Source organism: Hypanus sabinus, chromosome 11, assembly GCF_030144855.1.
Source record: "Hypanus sabinus isolate sHypSab1 chromosome 11, sHypSab1.hap1, whole genome shotgun sequence".
Lineage (NCBI taxonomy): Eukaryota > Metazoa > Chordata > Chondrichthyes > Myliobatiformes > Dasyatidae > Hypanus > Hypanus sabinus.
In genome coordinates this window covers 24,986,033-25,009,969 of record NC_082716.1, presented here as the reverse complement: position 1 = coordinate 25,009,969, position 23,937 = coordinate 24,986,033, and the positions used below count along the sequence as shown (strand labels likewise).

Sequence of the window (23,937 nt, the reverse complement as noted above, 5' to 3'; positions counted from 1 at the left end):
GGACTTGTAGGAGCGGTGAATTAAATTGAACCATTAGGATAAATGAGTAAGAGCACATGAAATATATAAGCCATTCAGCAATCGAAATGCAAAGCACTGTAAGATGCTGGAAACCAGAAATCAGAACAGAAAATGGTGGAAACACTCAGAAGGTCAGACATCATCTGTGGAGAGAGAAATTCAGTGAATCTTTCAGTTCAGTGACTTCCATCAGATGAAAAATCTGTCGAAAGACATTGACCTGAAACATTGACTCTTGTATCAAGGCACTAGATTGACATGCATTTCATTCATACCAATAAAACTCTAACTGGCGGTTTAATTTCTTTAGCATTGCAGTTTCTTCATCCATTTCTGCTTGTATTCAGAGACTTTGAGTACTAGATAGGACTACTAAATACTTGAAAAAATATTTTCATATTTTTATTTTTAAAAATCTGAACCCAATGCTTTGTGATAGGTGTTTGATTAGGTAGAAGAATGAAGGAATCCTAAAGAACAACAAAAAACATGTTTAATTAAAAGTTAATAAAAACACAAAATGCTGGCAGAACTCAGCAGACCAAACAGCATCTATGGGAAGAGGTAGTGACGACGTTTCGGGCCGAAACCCTTCATCAGGAGGGTGCTGATGAAAGGTTTCGGCCAGAAACGTTGTCACTACCTCCTCCCATTGATGCTGTTTGGCCTGCTGAGTTCTGCCAGCATTTTGTGTTTTTATTTATTTCTAGCATCTGCAGATTCACTCGTGTTGCCTTTTAATTAAAAGTTGTCCACTAGGTTATTAAGACAGTACAAAGAACAAACCAGGTCTCAGGATCAAACATTTAGCACTTGGTAAAATCGAAGTAAATACATTGTATAGTACTGCATAGGATATACAGTAAATATAGAAACCAGAGTATTTTATCATTCATTATACAATTGATTTTCCTTCTATTTTTCTCATTCTGCTTTTTTCTCATCCCTCAAATATATCCATTAATAGCTCAACAATTCCTGATGAAGTTTTTGAATTTCAAAAATTGAAGTGGCAATCATCTTCTTGGCATGCAAGAAGCTTTTGGACCTTTATTTTGTCACCTCACGCCTTTCGTCATCAGTACAGGAGCACCACAAGGCTGCGTGCTTAGCCCCCTGCTCTACTCGCTTTAACCGCCTAACTGTGTGGCTGAGCATAGCATCAATGCCATATTCAAGATTGCTGATGACACCACAGTCGTAGGCCGAATTAAAGGTGGTGACGAATCAGCATGCAGGAGGGAGATTGAAAATCTGGCTGAGTGGTGCCGTAACAACAAGGTCTTACTCAACGTCAGAAAGACAAAGGAGCTGATGATTGACTTCAGGAGGAGGAACCAAGAGGCCCATAAACCAGTCCTTATCAGAGGATCAGAGGTGGAGAGGGTCAACAACTTCAAATTCCTCAGTGTTATTATTTTGGAGCACTTGTCCTGGGTCCAGCAAGCAAGTACAATTATGAAGAAAGCACGTTAGCGCCTCTACTCCTTCTGAGTTTGTGAAGATTCTGCATGACACTTAAAACTTCGCCAATCTTCTGTAGCTGTGTGGTGGAGAGTATATTGACTGGCTCCATCACAGCCCGTTATAGAAGTACCAATCCCCTTGAATGGAAATTTCTACAAAAATTAGTGAATACGTCCCAGTACATCACAGGTAAAGCCCTCCCCGCAGTTGAGCATATCTATCAAAAGTGTTGTTGCAGGAAAACAGCATCCATCATTAGGGTCCCCTACAGCCCAGGTCTTGCTCTCTTCTCGCTGCTGCCATCAGAAGAAGGCACAGGAGCTTCAAGACCATCGCCGCCAGGTTCAGGAACAGTTATTACCCCTCAACCTTCAGGCGCTTGATCCAAAGGGGATAATTTCACTCAACTTCATTTGCTCCATCATTGAAAAGTTCCCACGGACTCTTCATCTCATGTTCTTGATATTTGTTGCATATTTATTGATAACTATTATTTCTTTCTTTTTGTATTTGCACAGTTTGTTGCCGTTTCCTCATTGGCTGAACACCCAAGTTGGTGTGGCCTTTCATTGATTCTACTATGGTTATTATTTAACTAAAGATTTATTGAGTATACCCATAAGAAAGGTGATCATGGCGCCTGCGTACAATGCTCCCACGGTCAACATTTCCTGGATTGACCATGGAACCATATATTTCGCTTCTTTTATGTCTTTTACATCAGCGTTCGGAAGTTTCCAAGGGGATTCTGGGAGGTAAAAGCAGCATACATGAACCTTGTGGCAAGAAGGCTGCAAGACGGTGCAAGCTGATGTTAGACTCCATTTCATTGATTAAAGCTTCCATTGTGCGCCAATTAAAGCTATGTGGGAGATTGAACCATTGAGGTGAATATGAAAGGTGAGCGCTGGCTGCCTGCCTTTTCATCACTGGAGGGATTGCTCTGATGTCAGAGAGGGGAGACTGCAGGAGAGGGGGCTTTGGAGGGGCCAATGTGCCTATTCTGTTTTCGTTCATTTTTTTTGTGCAGGGAGGGGGTGTTTGGGGATTGATGATCTTGTTGCTGTTCTTTCCTTTCTTTGTTTCGTGGCTATCTGGAGAAGAATTTCAGAGTTGCATACTTTGATAATGAATGAACCATTGAACCTTTGAAAGTACATCTCAGGGTTGCATACAGTGACAAATATGCACTTTGATCATAAATTTACTTTAAACTTTGAACTTCTTTGCTCAAGAAGAGGCCCAGACTGTTCATCTGCTACAGATGGGTATACCCTCACATTACTTGAACCACTCTTATAAATCTTATAGGGTGTTACAACATGGAAACAGGCTCTTTGGCCCTTCGAGACCATGCTGACCATCAACCAGCTATTTATTCCTACCCTACACTAATTGCATTTTATTGTTTCACATTACAATCCAATGTCTCCAGATTTCAGTGTTTATCAAAAGCAACAAGAAATTTACAGTGGCCAATTAATCTACTGACTGATGACTTTGGAATGTTGGCGGAACCTCATGTGGTCACAGGAATGTGAAATCTTCACACTGATAGTGCCCAAGCTTAGGAATGGATCTGGATTCTGTGGGACAGCAATTCTAATTGTAGCTTTCTACATCCTTAGTATCCTCAAGTGCCTCTATCTCCTCATCTAAGTATGGTGACCAGAATATTCCAAGCTTGGTCGAGTCACGGTTCCAGACATGTTTTAAATTATATCTCCCTACTTTTTAACGCTGTCCCTCTAAAAATAAACTCTTGTTCTTGGTTTGCTTTTATTATGGCATTGTTAAGCTGTGGCACAGGTTTTAGTAATCAGTGTATTTGAACTCAGGAATTCTCTTGTTTTCTCTGGACTATCTAGACCAGTGGTTCCCACCGCACGCCCCACAGGGAGGTAATTTGATTTTTAAGGGGGGCAATTCAAGAATGGGTTATTAACAGTGAATTTTTTCTAGTAAGTCTGTGTGAGTATGAGTGTGTGTGCGAGTTAATACATATGTGTATATACAGTATGCATACATAAAAATACTTGTGTGTATGTACATGTGTAATTGCGTATGTACTGTATATAGTATATCACCATCATTACAACCATTCATAATTAAATTAATGAATTAACTGATGTAGGAAGGAATGAATGAACAAGTCCAAATGCGTAAGAAACTCGTACGAGGTTGTGCCAATGCTGCTTTTTGCAGTAGCTTTCGGTTCTTGGTGGTGTGAAGGTGTGTACATTGCGTCATCTCTTTTAAACGGTGTATCTGTCTTTGTATGCTGTAGAAACGAATCGGCATTGTTTTATTTATTTATTATTATTATTATTATTATTTTAATATCACTTAATGTTCTTTTTTTTACAATTTCTTAGTAATTTCCTCAGAACTTTAACAGTCCTTTGGTTCTTTTATTTTTCTCTTTCATGAATGCCATGTTCTTTGGAAGCTTGTTTAAACCAAGTTAATGGTCTTTTAGGCTTCCTCCAGGTGAATAGGAGTTCACTTTTTGAATAATAAGAATTATATATCACCACAGGGGGCATCAGGATTTTAGAGGTGATTAGGTGGGGCATGGCCAAAAAAAGGTTGGGAACCACTGCTCTAGACTGACAGCTCTCAAGAAATAAATGAGCTCCTTTCTCTTTTTCTTTCTCTCACTGTCTTTTTGTTTCTTCCTTCCTTCTTTCTTTGCTTCTTCCTTTCCTTTCCCTTTCCAGCCCTTCGAGGCATGCCACTCTAGCAACCCCAATTAACTCAGACATGGGGAAACTGACATTGACCAGTGAACCTGCTCAATAAGGCTTTGGCTTGTGGGAGGAAAACAGAGCACCTGCAGAAAGCCCACACATTCCCCGGGGAGGACATACAGAGCCTCCCACAAAATGCTGGAGGATCTCAGCAGGCCAGGCAGCATCTATGGCAACGAATCAACAGTTAGTGTTTTGGGCCGAGACCCTTCATCAGGACTGGGAAAAAGATGGGAAGTTAGAGCAAGAAGGTGGAGGGAGGGGAGGAAGAAGTACAAGGTGGTACGTGATAGGTGAAACTGGGAGAGGGGGAAGCTGATAGGTGAAGGAGACAAAGAACTGGAGAAGGAGGAATCTAATAGGAGAGGAGAGGAAGGGAACGGGGGAGAGTGTAAAATGGAAGTTCCAAAAGCCATCAACCCCTTCTCTTCCTTCCAGTCATCTACCCTCTCTTTATCTCTTTCATCTATCAGTTTCCTAGGTTTTACTTCATCCCTTCCTTTCACCCTGTTTCACCTATCACCTTCTACTTCTTCTTCCCCTGCTTCCAACTTCTTGCTCTAACTTTTCATCTTTTTTTCCAATCCTGATGAAGTGTCCCAGCCCGAAACGCCAACTGTTTACTCTTTTCCACAGATGCTACCTGGCCTGCTGAGTTCCTCCATCATTTTGAATGTGTTCCTCAGAAAGCAGCGCCGGAGTTGAACTCCAGAATCCGTAATGCCCCGAACTGTGGTAGCGTGGTTCTTACCGCTACGCTACCGTCGCATGCTTCGGCTGATGTTCAAAATAGATGCTGACTTGTTTTCACTTCTGTGGGGTCAGAGATGACTAATAAGGCCACTTTGAAAAGTACAGTAAATCATTAACTTAGGTTATTATTGTCATATATTCTCAGTTATAGTGAAAACTGTATTTTTTTAGTGCATCATCTATACAGAACATTTCGTCACGTCAGTACATTGAGGAGGCACGAATGAAAAGCGACAACAGAATGCAAAATAATATGTTTCAGTGACAGAGAAAGCGGTGTGCGGGCAGGCAGATGGTGCAAGGCCATGGGAAGGTAGTTTTTGTGGTGCAGTGACCACCTTAGTAAAAAAAGGACAATTCACTTTTCCTTATAACAGTGGGATAGAAGGTGTCCTTGAATGCATCTTTATCTCTGTCATTGCTTCTTATACCTGAATATTAACAAAGTTTTTCATGCATGAACTAATATCGCTTAGACCTCCCACCATTTTACATAAATGCCACATCTATTTGTTTTACTGAAGTAAATAAATGGAAGCCCTCACATTTTCAAGTCAAGTCAAGTCTTTTATTGTCATTTCGACCATAACTGCTGGTACATTGCATAGTAAAAATGAGACAATGTTTTTCAGGACCATGGTGTTACATGACACAGTACAAAAACTAGACTGAACTACGTAATATAATAAAAAAAAACATAACAGAGAAAGCTACACTAGACTACAGACCTACACAGGACTGCATAAAGTGCACAAAAACCGTGCAGGCATTTACAATAAATAATAAACAGGACAGTAGGGCAAGGTCTCAGTCCAGGCTTCGGGTATTGAGGAGTCTGATAGCTTGGGGGAAGAATGTTAAATAGTCTGGTTGTGAGGGCCCGAATGCTTCAGAGCCTTTTCCCAGATGGCAGGAGGGAGAAGGGATTGTATGAGGGGTGCACGGGGTCCTTCATAATGCTGTTTCCTTTGCGGATGCAGCGTGTGGTGTAAATGTCCATGATGGCAGGAAGAGAGACCCCGATGATCTTCTGAGCTGACCTCACTATCCGCTGCAGGGTCTTGCGATCCAAGATGGTGCAATTTCTGAACCAGGCAGTGATGCAGCTGCTCAATGTGGTGAACTACATATACCTGTCTGGACACCCCCCCCCCCCTGCTGTCTGCTCCTGTGGCTCCTCCCACAGACCCCGGTATAAAGGCGATTGAGGTCCGAGCTGGCCTCTCAGTCTCCAGGATGTAGTATGGTGGTCAACCACTGCTTGTTCCTTCTTCCAGTCAATAAAAGCCGATATCTTGTCTTTACGTCTCAGAGAGAGTTATTGATGGTGCATCACTCAGGATGCTCTCAATACAGCCCCTGTAGAATGTGATGAGGAAGGGGGGTGGGAGATGGACATTCCTCAGCCTTCTCAAAAAGTAGAGACGCTGCTGGGCTTTCTTTGCTATGGAGTTGGTGTTGAGGGACCAGGTGAGCTTCTCCGTCAGGTGAACACCAAGAAATTTGGTGCTGTTTATGATCACTACTGAGGAGCCATTGATGTTCAGTGGGGAGTGGTCGCTCCGTGCCCTCCTGAAGTCAACAACCATCTCTTTTGTTTTGTTCACATTAAGAGACAGGTTGTTGGCTCTGCACCAGTCCATTAGCCGCTGCACCTCCTTTCTGTAAGCTGACTTGTCGTTCTTGCTGATGAGACCCACCACGGTTGTGTCATCGGCGAACTTGATGATATGGTTCGAGCTGTGTGTTGCAGCACAATCGTGGGTCAGTAGAGTGAACAGCAGTGGACTGAGCACACAGCCCTGGTGGGCCCCTGTGCTCAGTGTGATGGTGTTGGAGATGCTGCTCCTGATCCGGACTGACTGAGGTCTCCCAGTCAGGAAGTCTAGGATCCAATTGCAGAGGGATGTGTTCAGGCCCAGTAGGCTCAGCTTTTCAACCAGTTTCTGAGGGATGAAAATGTTTTCACAATTTTGTTTCATCTGTTACCTCCTTGAATCCTCATTCAGCATTTTTATATCTTGCTGAGGCCTCTTTGCATCTGCTTCGTCCTTTCAGCCCACATTGCCCACTGCTGCACATTTCTGTATCAGCAGCAATTTTGGCTATGTTACTGATCAGCTGTGGCTTTTACAGATCACTGACCACCCCTAGCAGACTACCAATCACATCTTTTTTTAATCCAAAGAAAAGCCTATTTATTCCTACTCTTTGTTGTGTCTGTTAACCAATCACAGAAGAACAATTTATTACCCTACTGCCATGTGCTCCAGTTTTCTTTAGGAGTGCACTGAATTGTGTGATATCTTATGAAATATACTATGTCAACAGGTCTGCCTTTGTCTACTTTGCTTGTTACATTCTTAAAATGCTCTAACAGATTTGTCAAACATGATTTCCGATTCATAAATTCATGTTGACTCTGCTTAATTCTGCTGCTGCCATCATTTTCACAGTTATTGATGTTGGGATAAATGGGGTTTAGTTCTCTGATTTTCCTCTTCCTCTTAAATAATAGGGTTACATTTAATTTTTCCTGATCTGTTCTCAAATTAGTAGGGAAGAACTAATTCATCTTCAATTTTTTTGAGATGGAGTTCATGAAAAGTTGGAGATTTAGCTCCATTAAAACTTCCATTACCAGCTTTTTAATGATATTTGATTCTCTGAGTCCTTGACTTACTTTAAACTATACCCTACTTCCAAAAACAAACAAGAGAAAATTGGCAGATGCTGGAAATCCAAGCCAACACACATGAAGTGCTGGAGAAACTGAGCAGGCCAGGCAGCATCTATGGAAAAGAGTACAGTCGACATTTTGGGCTGAGATTTCGACTGTACTCTTTTCCATAGATGCTGTCTGGCCTGCTGAGTTCCTCCAGCATTTTGTGGGTGTAGCCTTACTTCCAACAAATGTTTTGTAGTTTCTTCTCTGAAAACATACGCAAAATAGAACATCAAAGACCATAACACATAGGAATAAAATTAGACCATTTGGCCTATCAAGTCTGATCCACCATTCCCTCATGACTGATTTATTATCCTTCATCTTCTTGTCTTCTTCCTGTAACCTTTGACACCTTCAGTAATCAAGATTCTGTCAACCTCCACTCTAAATATACCCAATGGCTTGGCCTTCATAGCTGTCAGTGGCATTGAATTCCAAGGATTTACCAAAAGTTTGAAGTTCAAAGTACATTTATTATCAAAGTATGTATATTTTATACAACCTTTAGATTTGTCTCCTTACAGGGAGCCAGAAAACAAAGAAACCCAAGAGAATCTATTAAAACATAAGAAGCCTGCCGAGCACCCAATACGCAAAGAAAAAGAAGCAAATTGTGCAAGCAATGATAGTAAGCATTCAGAACTAAAGTCCACGAAAGTAAGTCCTCAGCCAGGCAGATTCAGAAGCCTGTTAGTTGCAGGCCCCGGACTCAGTTCAGCGCAGAGATGAGTAAATCTTGTGGAGCAGCAAACTGAAGTTCAGCGCAAAGACAATTAAACCTCTTGGATCAGCGAGCAGTGCTGGCCCGTCCCTTGCCTCCAGTTCCGACACGATCTTTTCAATCTGGCCCAGTACTTACTAAGGAAATTCCTCCTCGTCTCTGTTCTAAAGGGACTGATGCACTATCAATAACTCACTCTGAGACGTAAGGCAAGATATCGGCTTTTATTGACTGGAAGAAGGAACCAGGAGTGAGTGACCATCATACTACGTCCTGGAGACTGAGAGAGAGCATAGGCCTCAGATCGCCTTTATACAGGGGTCTGTGGGAGGAGCCACAGGAGCAGTCAGCAGGGGCATGTCCAGACAGGCACATGTAGTTCACCACAGGGACGCAAAATATTGTTTAAGCACTCTCCTGTCACTTAGTCATCGATTTCTGACTCAGTCAGAAGGGAAACAGATTAGTTTCAAATATTCCTTTCCCGTTTGTATATCAGTGGAACGCTTTCTAATTTGTGCTTATATTTCTTGCTGGCCTGTTATTCTGGCATTCCATTTCCTTTTTAATGTCCTGGTTCTCCCTTGCTGAATTCAGAAAATTTTCTCAATCCTCAGGCTTTGCCTGTTCCTGGCAACATTATAAACCTTTCCCTTTGATCTAATACTATTTTTTAACTTCTTCCGACAGCCACATCAGACTATTTTTCTTGTTTTTATTTTGCCTTAAGGTCATATATATAACTTATATACTATGTGCTAATTCTTTGATCGAGCCTTTTTTCCTTTCATGGCTTTTCCTGTTGTTTCCCTATTTACAACAGCAACCTGCACCTCATTCTTTCATATTCGGGTTTAACATGCTGGTTTCAGACTTAACTGAATCATTAATAGTCTGTAGATAATAATTCTACAATAATATGATAGTTATTCGCTGAAGGAGCCTTAGCTACCAAATCATCTATTGGCACTCTCTTATTGCACAACACTTGATCTAAAATAGTCTGTTCCTTTGTTGGTTCTTCAACATAGTGATCTGGCAGGCTATCTCTTATACACTTTCCTCCATACAGTTTCTGGTCGTAGAGTCATAGAGCATGGAATGATAATTTGGTTTGCCCAGTCACATGTAGATTAAAGTCCATCATGATTATTTTACTCTCTGAGAATAATTATCATAAAAAGTAAATCTGCCCTTGCCTTCAGGGTCATCCAAGAAACGAATGCAAACACTTAATAACATTTCTTTTTCTCCATAAATCAAGGTGAACACAGGACTCCAAATGCTTAGTCTTTGCAACCAAAAATAGAACACAGAATAGTACAGGAGCAGGCCCTTTGTGCCGCAATGTCGTGCCGAAGCAATTAAATTAGTAATCTAGTGGCTAATTAAACTAATCTGTTCTGCCTACACAATGTCCATATCCTAATCTTTTCCTCACACTCACATTCCTATCTAAACATCTCTTAAAATGTTTCTGGCTCTTACACCACCCCAGACAGCCCATTCCAGGCACCCATCAATCTGTGTGTAAAAAAAAAACTTCCCCTTCACATCCCCTTTCAAATTACCCCCTCTCACTTAAATGCATACTCATTGGTACTCATTTTAATGCTTGGAAAAAGATTTTGTCTGTCTGGTCTATCTATATCTCCTATAATCTTATAAACCTCTATCAGATCTGCCCTCAGCCTCCACTGCTCCAGCAAAAAACAACCCAAGTTTGTCCAGCCTTTTGTTGTAGAGCATGCTCTTTAATCAAGCCAGCATCCTGGAAAGCCTTCAATGCACCCTCAATGAGCCTCAACGTCCTCCTACAATGGGGCAACCAGAACTGTATGCAATATCCAGAATCAGCCTAACTAGAGTTTTATAAAGCTGCAACATAACTTCTTGACTTTTGAACTCAATGCCTCAACTAATAAAAGACAAGCATGCCATATGCCTTCTTAACTACCCATCAAGCTGCGTAGCCACTTTAGGAAGCTATGAACTTGTTTGAATTAGTTTTGAATTGTTGCAGAATAGTGGCAATATCCTGGAGCAACTGAAAACTTACTAGAATATTTATCTTCTATATTCCCATTTACTTTGTCTTGAGAAGTATCATTGGTGGAAAAAGTTAATTTGTTTTACAGAGAACAAGTGAGGTTAAACTTGGAGTATCGGAAGCTGAGGGGAGATCTGATAGAAGTTTAATTGAATTGAATTGACTTTATTTCTTAGACCCTTCCTTCACATAAATGAGGAGTAAAAATCTTTACGTTACATTTCCATCTAAATGTGCAATTATAGTAATTTAAAATAATTAATAATAAATCAAACTGTCAATGTAACATAGAATACACTCAAATCAATGTGAGTTAGTCTAATGGCCTGGTGGAAGAAGCTGTCCCGGAGCCTGTTGGTCCTGGCTTTTATGCTGTTTCCTGGATGGTAGCAGCTGGAATAGATTGTGGTTGGGGTGAATGGGGTTTCCAATGATCCTGTGGGCCCTTTTTACATACCTGTCCTTGTAAATGTCCTGAATCATCGGAAGTTCACAACTACAGATGCACTGGGCTGCCTGCACCACTCTCTGCAGATTCCTGTGATTAAGGGAGGTACAGTTCCCTTACCAGGCAGTGATGCAGCCAGTCAGGATGCTCAAAATTATACCCCTGTAGAAATTTCTTAGGATTTTAGGGCCCATACCAAACTTTCTCAGCTGTCTGAGGTGGAAGGGGCACTGTTGCACCTTTTTTCACTACACAGCTGGTGTGTATAGACAACGTGAGGTCCTCAGTGATGTGGATGCCAAGGAGCTTAAAGCTACTTAGCCTCTCAACCCTAGATCCATTGATGTCAATAGGGGTTAGCCCGTCTCCATTCCTCCTGTGATCCACAACCAGGTCCTTTGTTTTTGCGACATTGTGGGAGAGGTTGTTTTCTTGACTCCACTGTGTCAGAGAGATGACTTCTTCACTGTAGGCCACCTCATTATTGTTTGAGATAAGGCCAATCAATATAGTGCCATCAGCAAATTTAATTGGCAGATTAGAGCTGTGGGTGGCGACACAGTCATGGGTATACAGGGAGTAAAGGAGGGGACTCAGTACGCAGCCCTGAGAGTCAGAGGGTTGGATGTGATGGAGCCCACTCTTACCAACTGCCGGCAATTGCAAGATTATGAGAGTCAGAGATAGTGTGGATGGATGGAGCATCTAATGCCAGAGGGAGTACATTGAAGGTGAGAGGGGGTAGGTTCAAGGGGGTTGTGAGGGATAATTATTTTACTCAGAGAGTCATAGATTGCTGGAATGCACTGCCTGTTATGATAGAGACAAATACATTAGAGGCTTTTAAGAGATGTTTGGATAGGTACATGGATGTAAGAAAGTTGGAAGGATATTGATGTTGTGTAGGTTGGAGGGATTAGTGTTTGGGTGTTCCTGATTTGCTTTTTAGCGGATTCAGCACATCATTGTGGGCTGAATGGCCTGTCCTGTGCTGTACTGTTCTAGGTTCTATGTTTAACGTATGTTGTGACATGTACAAACCCCATTTCCAGAAAATTTGGGATATTTTCCAAAATGCAATAAAAACAAAAATCTGTGATATGGTAATTCACGTGAACCCTTATTTAACTGACAAAAGTACAAAGAAAAGATCTTCTATAGTTCTGCTGACCAACCTAATTGTATTTTGTAAATATATACAAATTTAGAATTTGATGGCTGCAACACACTCAACAAAAGTTGGGACAGAGTTAAAATAAGATTGAAAAGTGCACAGAATATTCAAGTAACACCGGTTTGGAAGACTCCACATTAGGCAGGCTAATTGGTAGCAGGTGAGGTATCATGACTGGGCATAAAAGTACTGTCCATCAAAGGCTCAGTCTTTGCAAGCAAGGATGGGTCATGGCTCATCCCTTTGTGACAAAATTTGTGTGAGAATTGTTAGTCAGTTCAAAAGGAACATTTCCCAATGCAAGATTGCAGAGAATTTAGGTCTTTCAACATCTACAGTACATAATATTGTGAAAAGATTCAGAGAATTCAGAGACATCTCAGTGCGTAAAGGGCAAGGTCGGAAACCACTGTTGAATGCGCGTGAACTTCAAGCCCTCAGGCAGCACTGCCTAAGAAACTGTCATGCTACTGTGACAATTATAGCCACCTGGGCTCAGGAGTAGTTCGGAAAACCATTGTCACTTAACAGTCCGTTGCTGCATCCAGAAATGCAGCTTGAAACCGTATTACGCAAGAAGGAAGCCATACATCAACTCTATGCAGAAACGCCGGCGAGCTCTCTGGGCCTGAGCTCATCTCAGATGGACTGAAAGACTGCAGAACCGTGTGCTGTGGTCAGATGAGTCCACATTTCAGCTAGTTTTCGGAAAAAACAGGCGTCGAGTTCTCCGTGCCAAAGATGAAAACAACCATCCTGATTGTTATCAGCGAAAGGTGCAAAAGCCAGCATCTGTGATGGTATGTGGGTGCATCAGTGCCCATGGCATGGGTGAGTTGCATGTATGTGAAGGTACCATTGACTCTGAGGCGTATATTAGGATTTTAGAGAGACATATGTTGCCATCAAGGCGACGTCCCTTCCCGGGACATCCATGCTTATTTCAGCAGGACAATGCCGGACCACATTCTGCACGGCCTACAACAGCGTGGCTTTGTAGACACAGAGTGTATGTGCTTGACTGGCCTGCTGCCAGTCCAGATCTATCTCCTATTGAAAATGTATGGCGCATCATGAAGAGGAGAATCAGACAACGGAGACCACGGACTGTTGAGCAGCTGAAGTCTTATATCAAGCAAGAATGGACAAAATTTCCAATTGCAAATCTACTACAATTAGTATCCTCAGTTCCAAAATGGTTAAAAAGTGTTATTAAAAGGAAAGATGATGTAACACAATGGTAAACATGCCTCTGTCCCAACTTTTGTTGAGTGTGTTGCTGCCATCAAATTCTAAATTTGTGTATATTTACAAAATACAATTAAGTTGGTCAGTAAAACTATTGAAAATCTTTTCTTTGTACTTTTGTCAGTTAAATAAAGGTTCACGTGAATCAACATATCACAATTTTTTGTTTTTATTGCATTTTGGAAAATATCCCAACTTTTCTGGAAATGGGGTTTGTATTAAATTCTGAAGCTTTTTGCAGATTGGTATGGTTTATACATCAGTGCAGTTGGTTGTCCATCTATGATGACAGGAAACCTGTAAGCAAGATAGTTTATTAAAGGGGAAAAGCTATTGGATCTCACTGTTGATCTCTTCCACCCAACCACTAGACAGACATATCTCTATCTCACTGGAGTGTGAAGTCTGCCAACTGGCTTCATCTGGTTTAGCCTGCCTATCGAAGCAGTGTACCAGGGTGTCACTGCTATCACATGCGAACAGCTACTTTGAGCCGCAGGTGAGCGCTGAGTGTCTGGTGGGGACCAAAGATGGGTAAGCTGCCCCAGCATGGACATTACAAATCCATTCACCAGAGATGCTAGCCCTCCTTGGATACCCTAACCCCTAAGCAATATTAATAAAATAAGAAATGAGTGTTTTCTTTTAACTTGGGGGTCTATTCCCTTGAAAACTCCATTTGTAAATGGGAGCATTCTTACGGTTCACAAGTTGATTATATTTTCTTTGCAAAATCCTCCAATTCCAGTGGCGGGTTTAAGTGACGCAGTATCAGCATCGTCTCCCATCTTCAAATTGCCCTCAGCTGATTCCAGTAGATGAACTACAATGTCTGCATGCCCAACATCAGATGTTCAAAAAGCTTCAGGAAGTCACTCTACTCTGAGCTTGATCATGGCAAAGGATTGGCTTACCGGGTGGCCAGAGAAAATAATTCAAAGATCTTCTGAATGAATCCTGGGCTAAAATGTGAGATTCTCACCAGCTTCTGCAAATCTATTCCTTGCGGCCACTCAAAACAGAAGAGCATCTAAAGTGTACTTGAAACCCCTGGCACTCTTTGTCAAGTAAAAATCCACGCCATCTTCTTTACCTGCCATCCACTCACCCCATAAAACCTTTTTGACCAGAGCAATCTCCTGTGCACTTGTTCTCTCTAAAGTTTGCTGCGCAGCTATATGAAAGCACAGAGAAGGAAAGTGAGTTCAGAGAATAAAGTGCTCAGTTTACTGTCTCTACTCACTTCCCTTTGTTTTTTATTGTGTGGTGGCACTTTCCTAAACCAAGGGGTGATATGCAGTTCACCTCGTTTGGACGTGGGAGTCAACTGGCTCATGCAGCAGACACTTACACAGTCTTATATGTACTAATCCTTGTAAACTGCACGTGTGCTCAGGATCAATCACAGTTTCCTGGATCTGTGCCACTTTGAAGCCTCTGGTAGAACTGCCAGACTCAAAGGCAGCTTTGCCTTGCTATTATCATGCTCTTGGATTGAATGCTGGAGGGACTCAGCAGGCCAGGCAGCGTCTATGGAAAGAGTACAGTCAACATTTCAGGCTGAGACCCTTCATCAGGGCTGATTTCTGGCATCTGCAGGCTTTCTCTTCTTTGCCCTTGAACTGACCCCTCATCTGCTAAAGAATGGAATCTTGATCTCCTGATCTCCCAATCTACATTCTTGTGGCCCTTGCACTTCATATTTCCACTTGCAGTGCACTTTCTCTGGAGCTCTTTCTTTTTATTTCCTTGTTGTGATTACGTGTGGCGTAAACTGTCTGGATGCAACACAAAAGAAAAGCTTTTCACAAGAGCAGTGGGGTAGCTTAATGGCTACTGCAATGCTTTACAGTGCCAGGGATCAGATGGTCCCTCTACATTCCTTTGTATGTTTTCCTCATGACTGCTGGGGTTTCTTCTTTGTGCTCCGCTTTCCTTCCACATTCCAGTGACATACAGCTTAGGGTTAGTAAGTTGTGGGCATGCTACGCTGCCACCAGAAGCACAGTGACATGTGTGGGCTATCCCCAGCACGGTCCTTGCACTGTTGCCACAAGCATCAGATTCCATTGTATGGTTCGATGTATAAGTAGCAAATAAAGCTAATTTTATCTTATCTCAGTACATGTGATAATGGTTAGCTAATGGCAATACCAGTACACTTATTGGTCTCCTCCACCACCTCAGAACTCACAGAAATTGCGAAGGCAGTAATCATCTTGCACCTTGCAGAGGGTTGATGTTTTGATGATGGCATTGAGAATCACCATTGACCAATTCAAACAAAGTATTTAGACAAAGGTTTTTGGTAGTTTATATAATTATGCTTTGGTCTTGAGTGAAGTGTATGTAAACATGTTACCATCATGACTTTTACACAATTATTTGACATGAATATGGTTGACTGCAAAGTCATATGAACCGCGAAGTGAATACAGTAAAATCGTACTTTGTCAGAACACACATCGTTGAGGAGCAGGCTCGAAGGACCAAATTCTGCTTCTTTGTCTTATGTTAGACTTTCTCCCTTGTCTTTGTTTTACACAGCTGCGAATGTGCAGGTAACTGGGCATCTTGGAGCTTGGTATCAAAAAGGTTCACAATCAGATAAAATTATAGATGGAATTAAATCAGGTCAGCAGAGACTCTTCCATTTAAAAAATGCTCTTCCTGAGTTAGAATGTTCTGCCAAGCATAACTCGTTGAGGATGGGAGGCTGTTTTTTTCTTGGCTCGTGATGAACTAGTATAAATAGCCCATCAATTTATGCAATAAGCTCGCTGCCATTTTAGCAAACAATTCAGGGGAGTTGTATCACCGATTTTCCCCTTGATAAAACCCGCTGTCTCTGTCCAATAATATTTGCTCCTTTGCAGCAAATGATCCCCTCATCATCACTGTTCTTTTCTCCTAGAGAACAGAAGATCCTGACCCCTCTACACAGAGTGACATTTCACTCAGGCGCTCATTTTGTTTGGGAAATATTAATAGCAGTGCACAAAATTCTAACATATTAATTACAAACACCAATTGTGCTACTGAGAAAGAAAATCCAATTAACTAGTCGTGCTTCAAAGTCTGAATATTTATTAGGCATAAATGCCACATTCATACCAGCAGACTAAATTTGAACTTGTTTAATATGTCATTATTGAAATTAGTATGCATATCATCTTGAGGAATATTTGCCTAGAAATTCAGTGGAATGATCTTGCAGTTCGAGTGCATTGTCCCACATTTCATGCTACTAAGGGGAGATGAATTTCTGCACAAGTGTGTGTTACTACCAGTGAATAAATCAGTGCTATTATGGAAAATAGTGTGGGCAAAAATCTCTCTTATGGTTGAATGAATAGTGTTCTGAATTCATATGTTGATAGCTGCTGGGTGTTTGAATTCTGCAGGACCTTGTTATATCTCTGCAGCACATTATAGTAATGTGCAATGAACAGAAGAAACTCACTAACCTCAAGCGTCTCCTGCCTTTGAGTTGGTTCATGGGTGGTTTAACATTTAATTCCATTTATCTGCCCATAGTCTGTATCACCCAATGCCTTGTAATGATATCTTTCTTGAAAATTTCAATTTCTGAATTCCTTAATGAAAGTTCTAGAGTTCCACTCTATCATTTGGGGAAACTGTTCCCCAACTTCACTCCTAAATAACCTAGATTGAATTTTAAGTTAATGTTCCCCTGCTTTTAATTCTACCCATCAGAGGAAGTTGCCAAACTGTCAATCTTTTTGCTCAGTTCAGTTAGATAATGTGTATCTTTCTACGTATATAGAATAGTCATTATAATATAAAACTGCAGAGGCAGGCTATAATTCAATGGGGATGCATTGTAAGTTTAGAAGGGTGAGTTGCAATTATAAGAATAAATAATTTTAATTCACTTTTTTTTAGCTTATGTGGAAAATGGAAGGAGGAATAAAGAAATCTCTGTCATGGAGCATGACAAGTGAAGGGCAACCTCTGCCTTAAAACGAGGTTTCATTCCCAGAAATCTGGCAACCTGTTGTTTCAGAATTTGTTTTTTTCTTACAGCAAGCAACTCCAGTTTTCTGGGAAAAACAAAATCCTAAAATATAATAAAAATTCAAAATACTGTTTAAAGCTTTTCTGTAATAATGCATTTTTGGTGGAGAATGTACTGTATATTAAGCACTGATTCAAAATTTCTTGATTTAATCTTCGGTAAATTGGTTTATTGTCACGTTCTGAGATTCAGTGAAAAATTTTGTTTTGAATGTCGTGCATACAAATTGTTTTATCACATCATTGCATTGAGATAGTATAAGGAAAAGCAAAAATAGAAAGCAGAATAAAGTGTTACCATTACAAAGAAAGTGCTGTGCAGATAGATAATAAGATGGAAGGGCATAACAAGGTAGACTGTGAGGTCAGGAGCCTAGGGGACCATTCAATGGATTTGTAACAGCAGGGTCGAAGCTGTCCTTATGCCTGGTGAGACATACTTTCAGGCTTTTGTATCTTATGCCTGACAGGAGGTGGGGGGAGGGAGAGAGCTTGTCCAGGGTTGTTGGGTCTTTGATTACGATGGCTTTTACCAAAGCAGTGAAAAGTGTCGACAAAGCCCTATTGACAAAAATATCTAGCAAATGTTCTTTACTCGGCATAAAAGGGTTCCTGAAGTTTCCAGAAAATGCTGGAAATGCATTCGTTTCACTTTGGATGGCATGGTGTAATGACAGGATTTTCTGAATCAGATCATTCACTTATTTCTCGTTGAAATTCACCTGGATCAGCTTCCATACATATTCACTAAACATGCTTCCAAGCGTCTATGTGTCCACGAACATACTTTTGTAATCCTCATGCCATTTACAATTTGCTGGCTGAATATGCAGACCAACTATTCATGATTTGATTTTATGAGACAAACTCATAAACTGTTATACAGAGATGAGTGCCTATGCACAAAAGCAGAGAAATTAGATTTAAGCTCAATGAGTCACTGGTTGTGCCACCATTAAAAAGATATGGATGTCCTAGAGAGGGGCTGGACAAATGAATGGAATGATTCCAGAGCTGAATGAATGAACAAAAGTAGGCAAGAAGATCTGAAGATTGTTTACCTTTGCGCACAGAAGGATGAGAGGAGATTGATCAAAGTGTACAATATCATAACAGATTTCGATGTGCTTAAAAAGTAGGAAACACTTCCCATTCATTTCTACACAGACCTGGAATAGTAGTGGTGGAAGCAGAATGAACAGTTGTTATTGTTAGATAGACACATAAATATGCAGGAAATAGATGCTTACAGATTATGTACAGGCAGCAGGCATTTAGTTTAATTCAGAATTATGTATGACACAGTTGTTTTTAGCCAGAGTGGTGAATCTGTGGAATTAATTGCCAAAAGTGGCTATGGAGGCCAAGTGTTTGGGTATATTTAAGGCAGAGCTTAATAGATTCTTGATTATACAGGGCATGAAGAGTTAAGGAGGGAAGGCAGGAGATTGGGGCTGAGAGGAAAATCGGATCAGCCATGATGAAATGGCAGGGCAGAGCAGATGGGGCAAATGCCCTAATTCTGTTCCTATATCTATATCTTACTTTCGGCTAAAGGGCATGTTTCTGAACTGTGCTGTTTTACGTTCTATGATAGGAGAAGGACCAGACACCATTCAAAAGAAATGGATACAGTGGACATGAAAAGAAAATAGTTTATACAGAGAGAATTTTAGTGATATGAAATTCACTCTCAGGAGAGTTGGGGAAAGAAGAGTCAATCAGGACTCTAGAAAGAGAATTGAACTGCTCTGAGGGATACAAATTTGAAGGAGCAGGGAGAAAGAGTGTAAAAATGCAATTGAATAGAAACTCTCATAAACTGTACTGTGACAGTTCTATGATTCAATGATTTAAACCAAGTCAAAATAACATGATTAGATCTGAAAGCATAATCAATATTTTATGTGGCCAGTCTGAGTAAATTTTAAATGTGTATTGGAAGAACTAGAACTTGAACCTTGAATCATTAACTTACCAAACCAGGAAATGGTTCCCTGAAAGTTTACAGGAAGCCAGTCATACAAGTTGATTATAATGTCATATTTTGGTGGAGATTGACAAAGATTAGGTGGTTGGTAGCTTAAGTGCATTGGTACAATGCCTAACTGTAATCAGATTTGGATGTAAAATTTTCAAGACCTCAGGAAAAATATTCTGCACCTAATTGGTGGCATAGTGTAATATCCACAGGAGCTGCTGTTTCACAACACCAGCAACCTGGGTTCAATCCTGATCTTCAATGCTCCCTGTACGGAGTTTGCATGTTCAGCCGGTGATAGAGTTCATGGAAGCTCCAGTTACATCCTGCATCCCAAAAATAATGTGTTGCTTGGCACACACATGAGTTTCCCTTTTTAAGGATGAATCTGGAGGAAGTTGATGAGATGGTGAACAAATTAAGGAATCAGTATCAGGCTACGAGTCACTAACGTGTCATGAAATTTATTGTTTTCTGGCAGCATACAGTGCAATACATAAAAATACTGAACATTACACATTATATTGTATATACATACAGTCCAAAAGTCTTAGGCACATATATACAGCTAGGGTGTCTAAGACTTTTGCACAGTACTGTATTTGTCAACACGAAGTGGACAGCTCGTTTGTAAATCCAGTGGGAGCAAAGGATATTGGAAATGATGAGGGTGGAGTACTGCGAGAGGGGTGTGAGACAGGTGGCAGAGAATGGGTGCTAGGGGTGTGGAGATAAAGCGGGTGCAGAAACGTCCTGCCCTGAAACACCAGGCAAGGTTATTTGATTTAAACACTTGGGTTATTGATCATTTCAGAATGTCGTTCTGGTGCATCCCTCTCCTTTCCCCCTTTTTCCAACTATGATTCCCCTGTCCCTGCCCCCTTCCTACTTTCAATCCATAATATAGACCCATATCAGAATCAGGTTTATCATCACTCACATATACCATGACATTTGTTTTGCAATACTGTGCAATACATAAAATAACTATAGTACTGTGCAAATTTCTTAGGCTATATATATGTGTGTGTGTGTGTGTGTGTGTGTGTGTGACTTTTTACAGTACTGTGTATATACAAAAATTTCTGTTACTGTGAATAGCTAAGCAAGTAAAAGATGACCTGATTTCCAAAAGGCATATAGGTAAGGACGACACATTTCTTTAATATTTTAAGCAAGATTACTTTTTTATTTCTATCTTCTACAGTTTCAAAATGACAAAATAGGAAAAGGGCCCGAAGCAAAAGTTTGCGCACCCTGCGTTGTCAGTACTTAGCAATACCCCCTTTGGCAAGTATCACAGCTTGTAAACGCTTTCTGCAGCCAGCTAAGATTCTTTCAATTCTTGTTTGGAGCAATTTTGCCCATTCTTCCTTGCAAAAGGCTTCTAGTTCTGTGAGATCCTTGGGCCGGCTTGAATGCACTGCTCTTTTGAGGTCTATCCACAGATTTTTGATGATGTTTAGGTCGGAGGACTGTGAGGGCCATGGCAAAACCTTCAGCTTGCACCTCTTGAGGTAGTCCATTGTGGATTTTGAGGTGTGCTTAGGATCATTATCCTGGTGTAGAAACCATCCTCTTTTCATCTTCAGCTTTTTTTTTACAAACAGTGTGATGTTTGCCTTTTGCCTTTGCCCGACGCCGGGCCCCCTAGGCGATGTAGTAGTAGTGATGTTTGCTTCCAGAATTTGCTGGTATTTAATTGAATTCATTCTTCCCTCTACCAGTGAAATGTTCCCCATGCCACTGGCTGCAACACAAGCCCAAAGCATGATCGATCCACCCCCCCATGCTTAACAATTGGAGAGGTGTTCTTTTCATGAAATTCTGCACTCTTTTTTCTCTAAACATACAGTACCTTTGCTCATTGCAGCCAAAAACTTCTATTTTAACTTCATCAGTCCACAGGACTTGTTTCCTAAATGCATCAGGCTTCTTTAGATGTTCCTTTGCAAACTTCTGATGTTGAATTTTGTGGTTAGAATGCAGGAAAGGTTTTCTTCTGATGACTCTTCCACGAAGGTCATATTTGTGCAGGTGTCGCTGCACAGTAGAACAGTGCACCACCATCCCAGAGTCTGCTAAATCTTCCTGAAGGTCTTTTGCAGTCAAACGGGGGTTTGATTTTCCTTTCTAGTAATCCTATGAGCAGTTCGCTCACAAAGTTTTCTTGGTCTTCCAGACCTCAACTTGACCGCCACCATTCCTGTTAACTTCTATTTCTTAATTACATTACAAACTGAGGAAACAGCTACCTAAAAATGCTTTACTATCTTCTTTTAGCCTTCTCCTGCTTTGTGGGCATCATTTATTTTAATTTTCAGAGTACTAGGCAGCTGCTTCAAGGAGCCCATGGCTGCTGATTGTTGGGACAAGGTTTGAGGAGTCAGGGTATTTATAAAGCTTTGAAATTTGCATCACCTGACCTTTCCTAATGATGACTGTGAACAAGCCATAGCCCTAACAAGCTAATTAAGGTCTGAGACCTTGGTAAATATTATCTGAGAACTCAAATTTCTTGTGGTGCCCAATCTTTTTCATGGTGCTCCTTTCCTTTTTTTCCAGTCTAAAATTGTACAAAACAAACATAATAATAATTGCATAAAATGTTGAAAAGAATGTTTCATCTTTAACTTTTTGACTTTTGGAGATCAGTTCATCTTCTACTCACTTAACTATTCACAGTAACAGAAATTTTGACCAGGGGTGCCTAAACTTTTGCATGCCACTGTATATGTATAATAAATAGTGTAACAGTGAGCAAAAATAGTGAGGAAGTGTTCATGGGTTGGTTTATTCTTTGTTAAGTAATCTGAGAGTGAAGGTGAAGAAACGTTGAGGGTGTCACTTCAGGTTCATTTACCTCCTCTCTGATGGTAGTAATGAGAAGAGAGCATGTCCTGGTTAATGGAGATCCTGTATGATGGATGACATCTTCTTGAGATAATCTGTTCTTGTAGCTGGGGGGGCTAGTGGCCATGATAGAGCTGGCTGAGTTTGTAAGCCTCTGCAGCTTTATCCAATCCTGTGCATTGGTTCCTCCATAGCTCATAGTGATGTAACCTGTCAGAATGCTCTCTACAGCCATCTGTAGAAATTTGCTCATGTCTTTGTTGACATACCAAATCTCCTCAAAACCCTGATGAAGTATAGCATCGGGAAGAGCCTCCTGCATAACTGCATCATTATATTGGTCTCAGGACAGAACTTCAGAGATGTTGACACCCAGGAACTTGAAACTGCTCACCCTTTCAATTGCTGACCTCTCAATGCGAACTGGTGTGTGTTCACTCGACTTCCCCAGCCTGAAGTCCACAGTCAGTTCATTGGTTTTACTGACTTGAATGAACTGTTAATGTTGTGATACCACTCAACCATCCATACTATTTCACTCTTGTACACCTCATCACCATCTGAGATTCTTCCATAAATCATTGTGTCATTGGCAAATTGGTTCAGTTTTATATTAATGTAAATGGGTGCTTGATGGTTAGGGTCATAAGTTTAGAGCCATTATTGCTTATGTTGCTATCCAGCTACATTTCACTGGTTCCTCAGTATTTGAGTATAATTTGCAAAAAGGTGGTTTTTGTTGTAAACAAAGCCATAATATTTGTCAAATTATTGCCCATGACTTATCAAAATATTCTGGGCTTTTACATTTGATTTTTAAATGCTTTATTACACAAGTATAATGAAATCAAATTATTCTACATGCTTTGATCTGATATATTGGTCACATTAATTATTGGAATTGTTTTTGATAATGTGTTTCAGTTTTACACATACAAGATTGAAAGAATATTCTCTTGATTTGCTCCTAGGAGCTGTTTTCTTGTTGCTACATGTTATGGATACAGATGTAGCTGGTTTTAGGCCAAGGTGAAATTTGCTGTCTGTTGGGATTTTTTCATGCTTCACAGAAATGTGAATTTACTTCTTGGTCTTGTTCATTTGGTGGGAGGAGTCATTTTTTATCTCAGCTGGACTCAAACAATTTTTTGTAATTGATGTTTCTTGACCAGATTGCTTTGCCTTCCAGATGCCTGAAGTGTGCTGATGCTCCTTGTCAGAAGAGCTGTCCAACTAATCTGGACATAAAGTCATTTATCACCAGCATTGCAAACAAGGTAGGAAATGACTGGCATTTAAGGATAAATGATGTGAAGTAAAGCTTACCAAAATTAAATTCCTGAAGCAAGCCGCAAGAACCTAACCAGTTCAAGAGGTTGACTTTTGGGTGCCATGGGATTAGTAATGGGGTGGTAAACCTCAGGTCAAACACATCCATTTTATTTCTGTTCTGTTGAGGATTGAAAATTTTTTTCAAGATGTGCGCAGCTCCCATTGACCTGTGAGCTTTGTGGCATTAAGGAATTTGCTTCTGGTTGAAAATCTAACCAGAAATGATCCTTCATTTACATCAGAAATGTTGAATGTACTATTTATTTGTTCAAAAGCGCAAGCTGATAAAACAAAACACACAGGAATCCACTAGGGATAACAATCTAATATATGTATTTTCTTTAATTCAGTTTGTTCTAATTTAAATCAGAGC

At 40.6% G+C, this 23,937-nt stretch overlaps 1 protein-coding gene across 3 annotated transcripts in view; it reads left to right on the top strand.

Moving 5' to 3' along the window:
- The window catches only part of LOC132401544 (dihydropyrimidine dehydrogenase [NADP(+)]-like), an 889,454-nt gene that overhangs the window by 319,666 nt on the left and 545,851 nt on the right, over positions 1-23,937 (top strand). For all 3 annotated transcript variants that reach the window (XM_059983565.1, XM_059983564.1, XM_059983566.1), the window contains exon 4: positions 23,422-23,509. In XM_059983565.1, the coding sequence (XP_059839548.1) occupies positions 23,422-23,509 (88 nt within the window). The remainder of the gene's footprint in view (positions 1-23,421; positions 23,510-23,937) is intronic.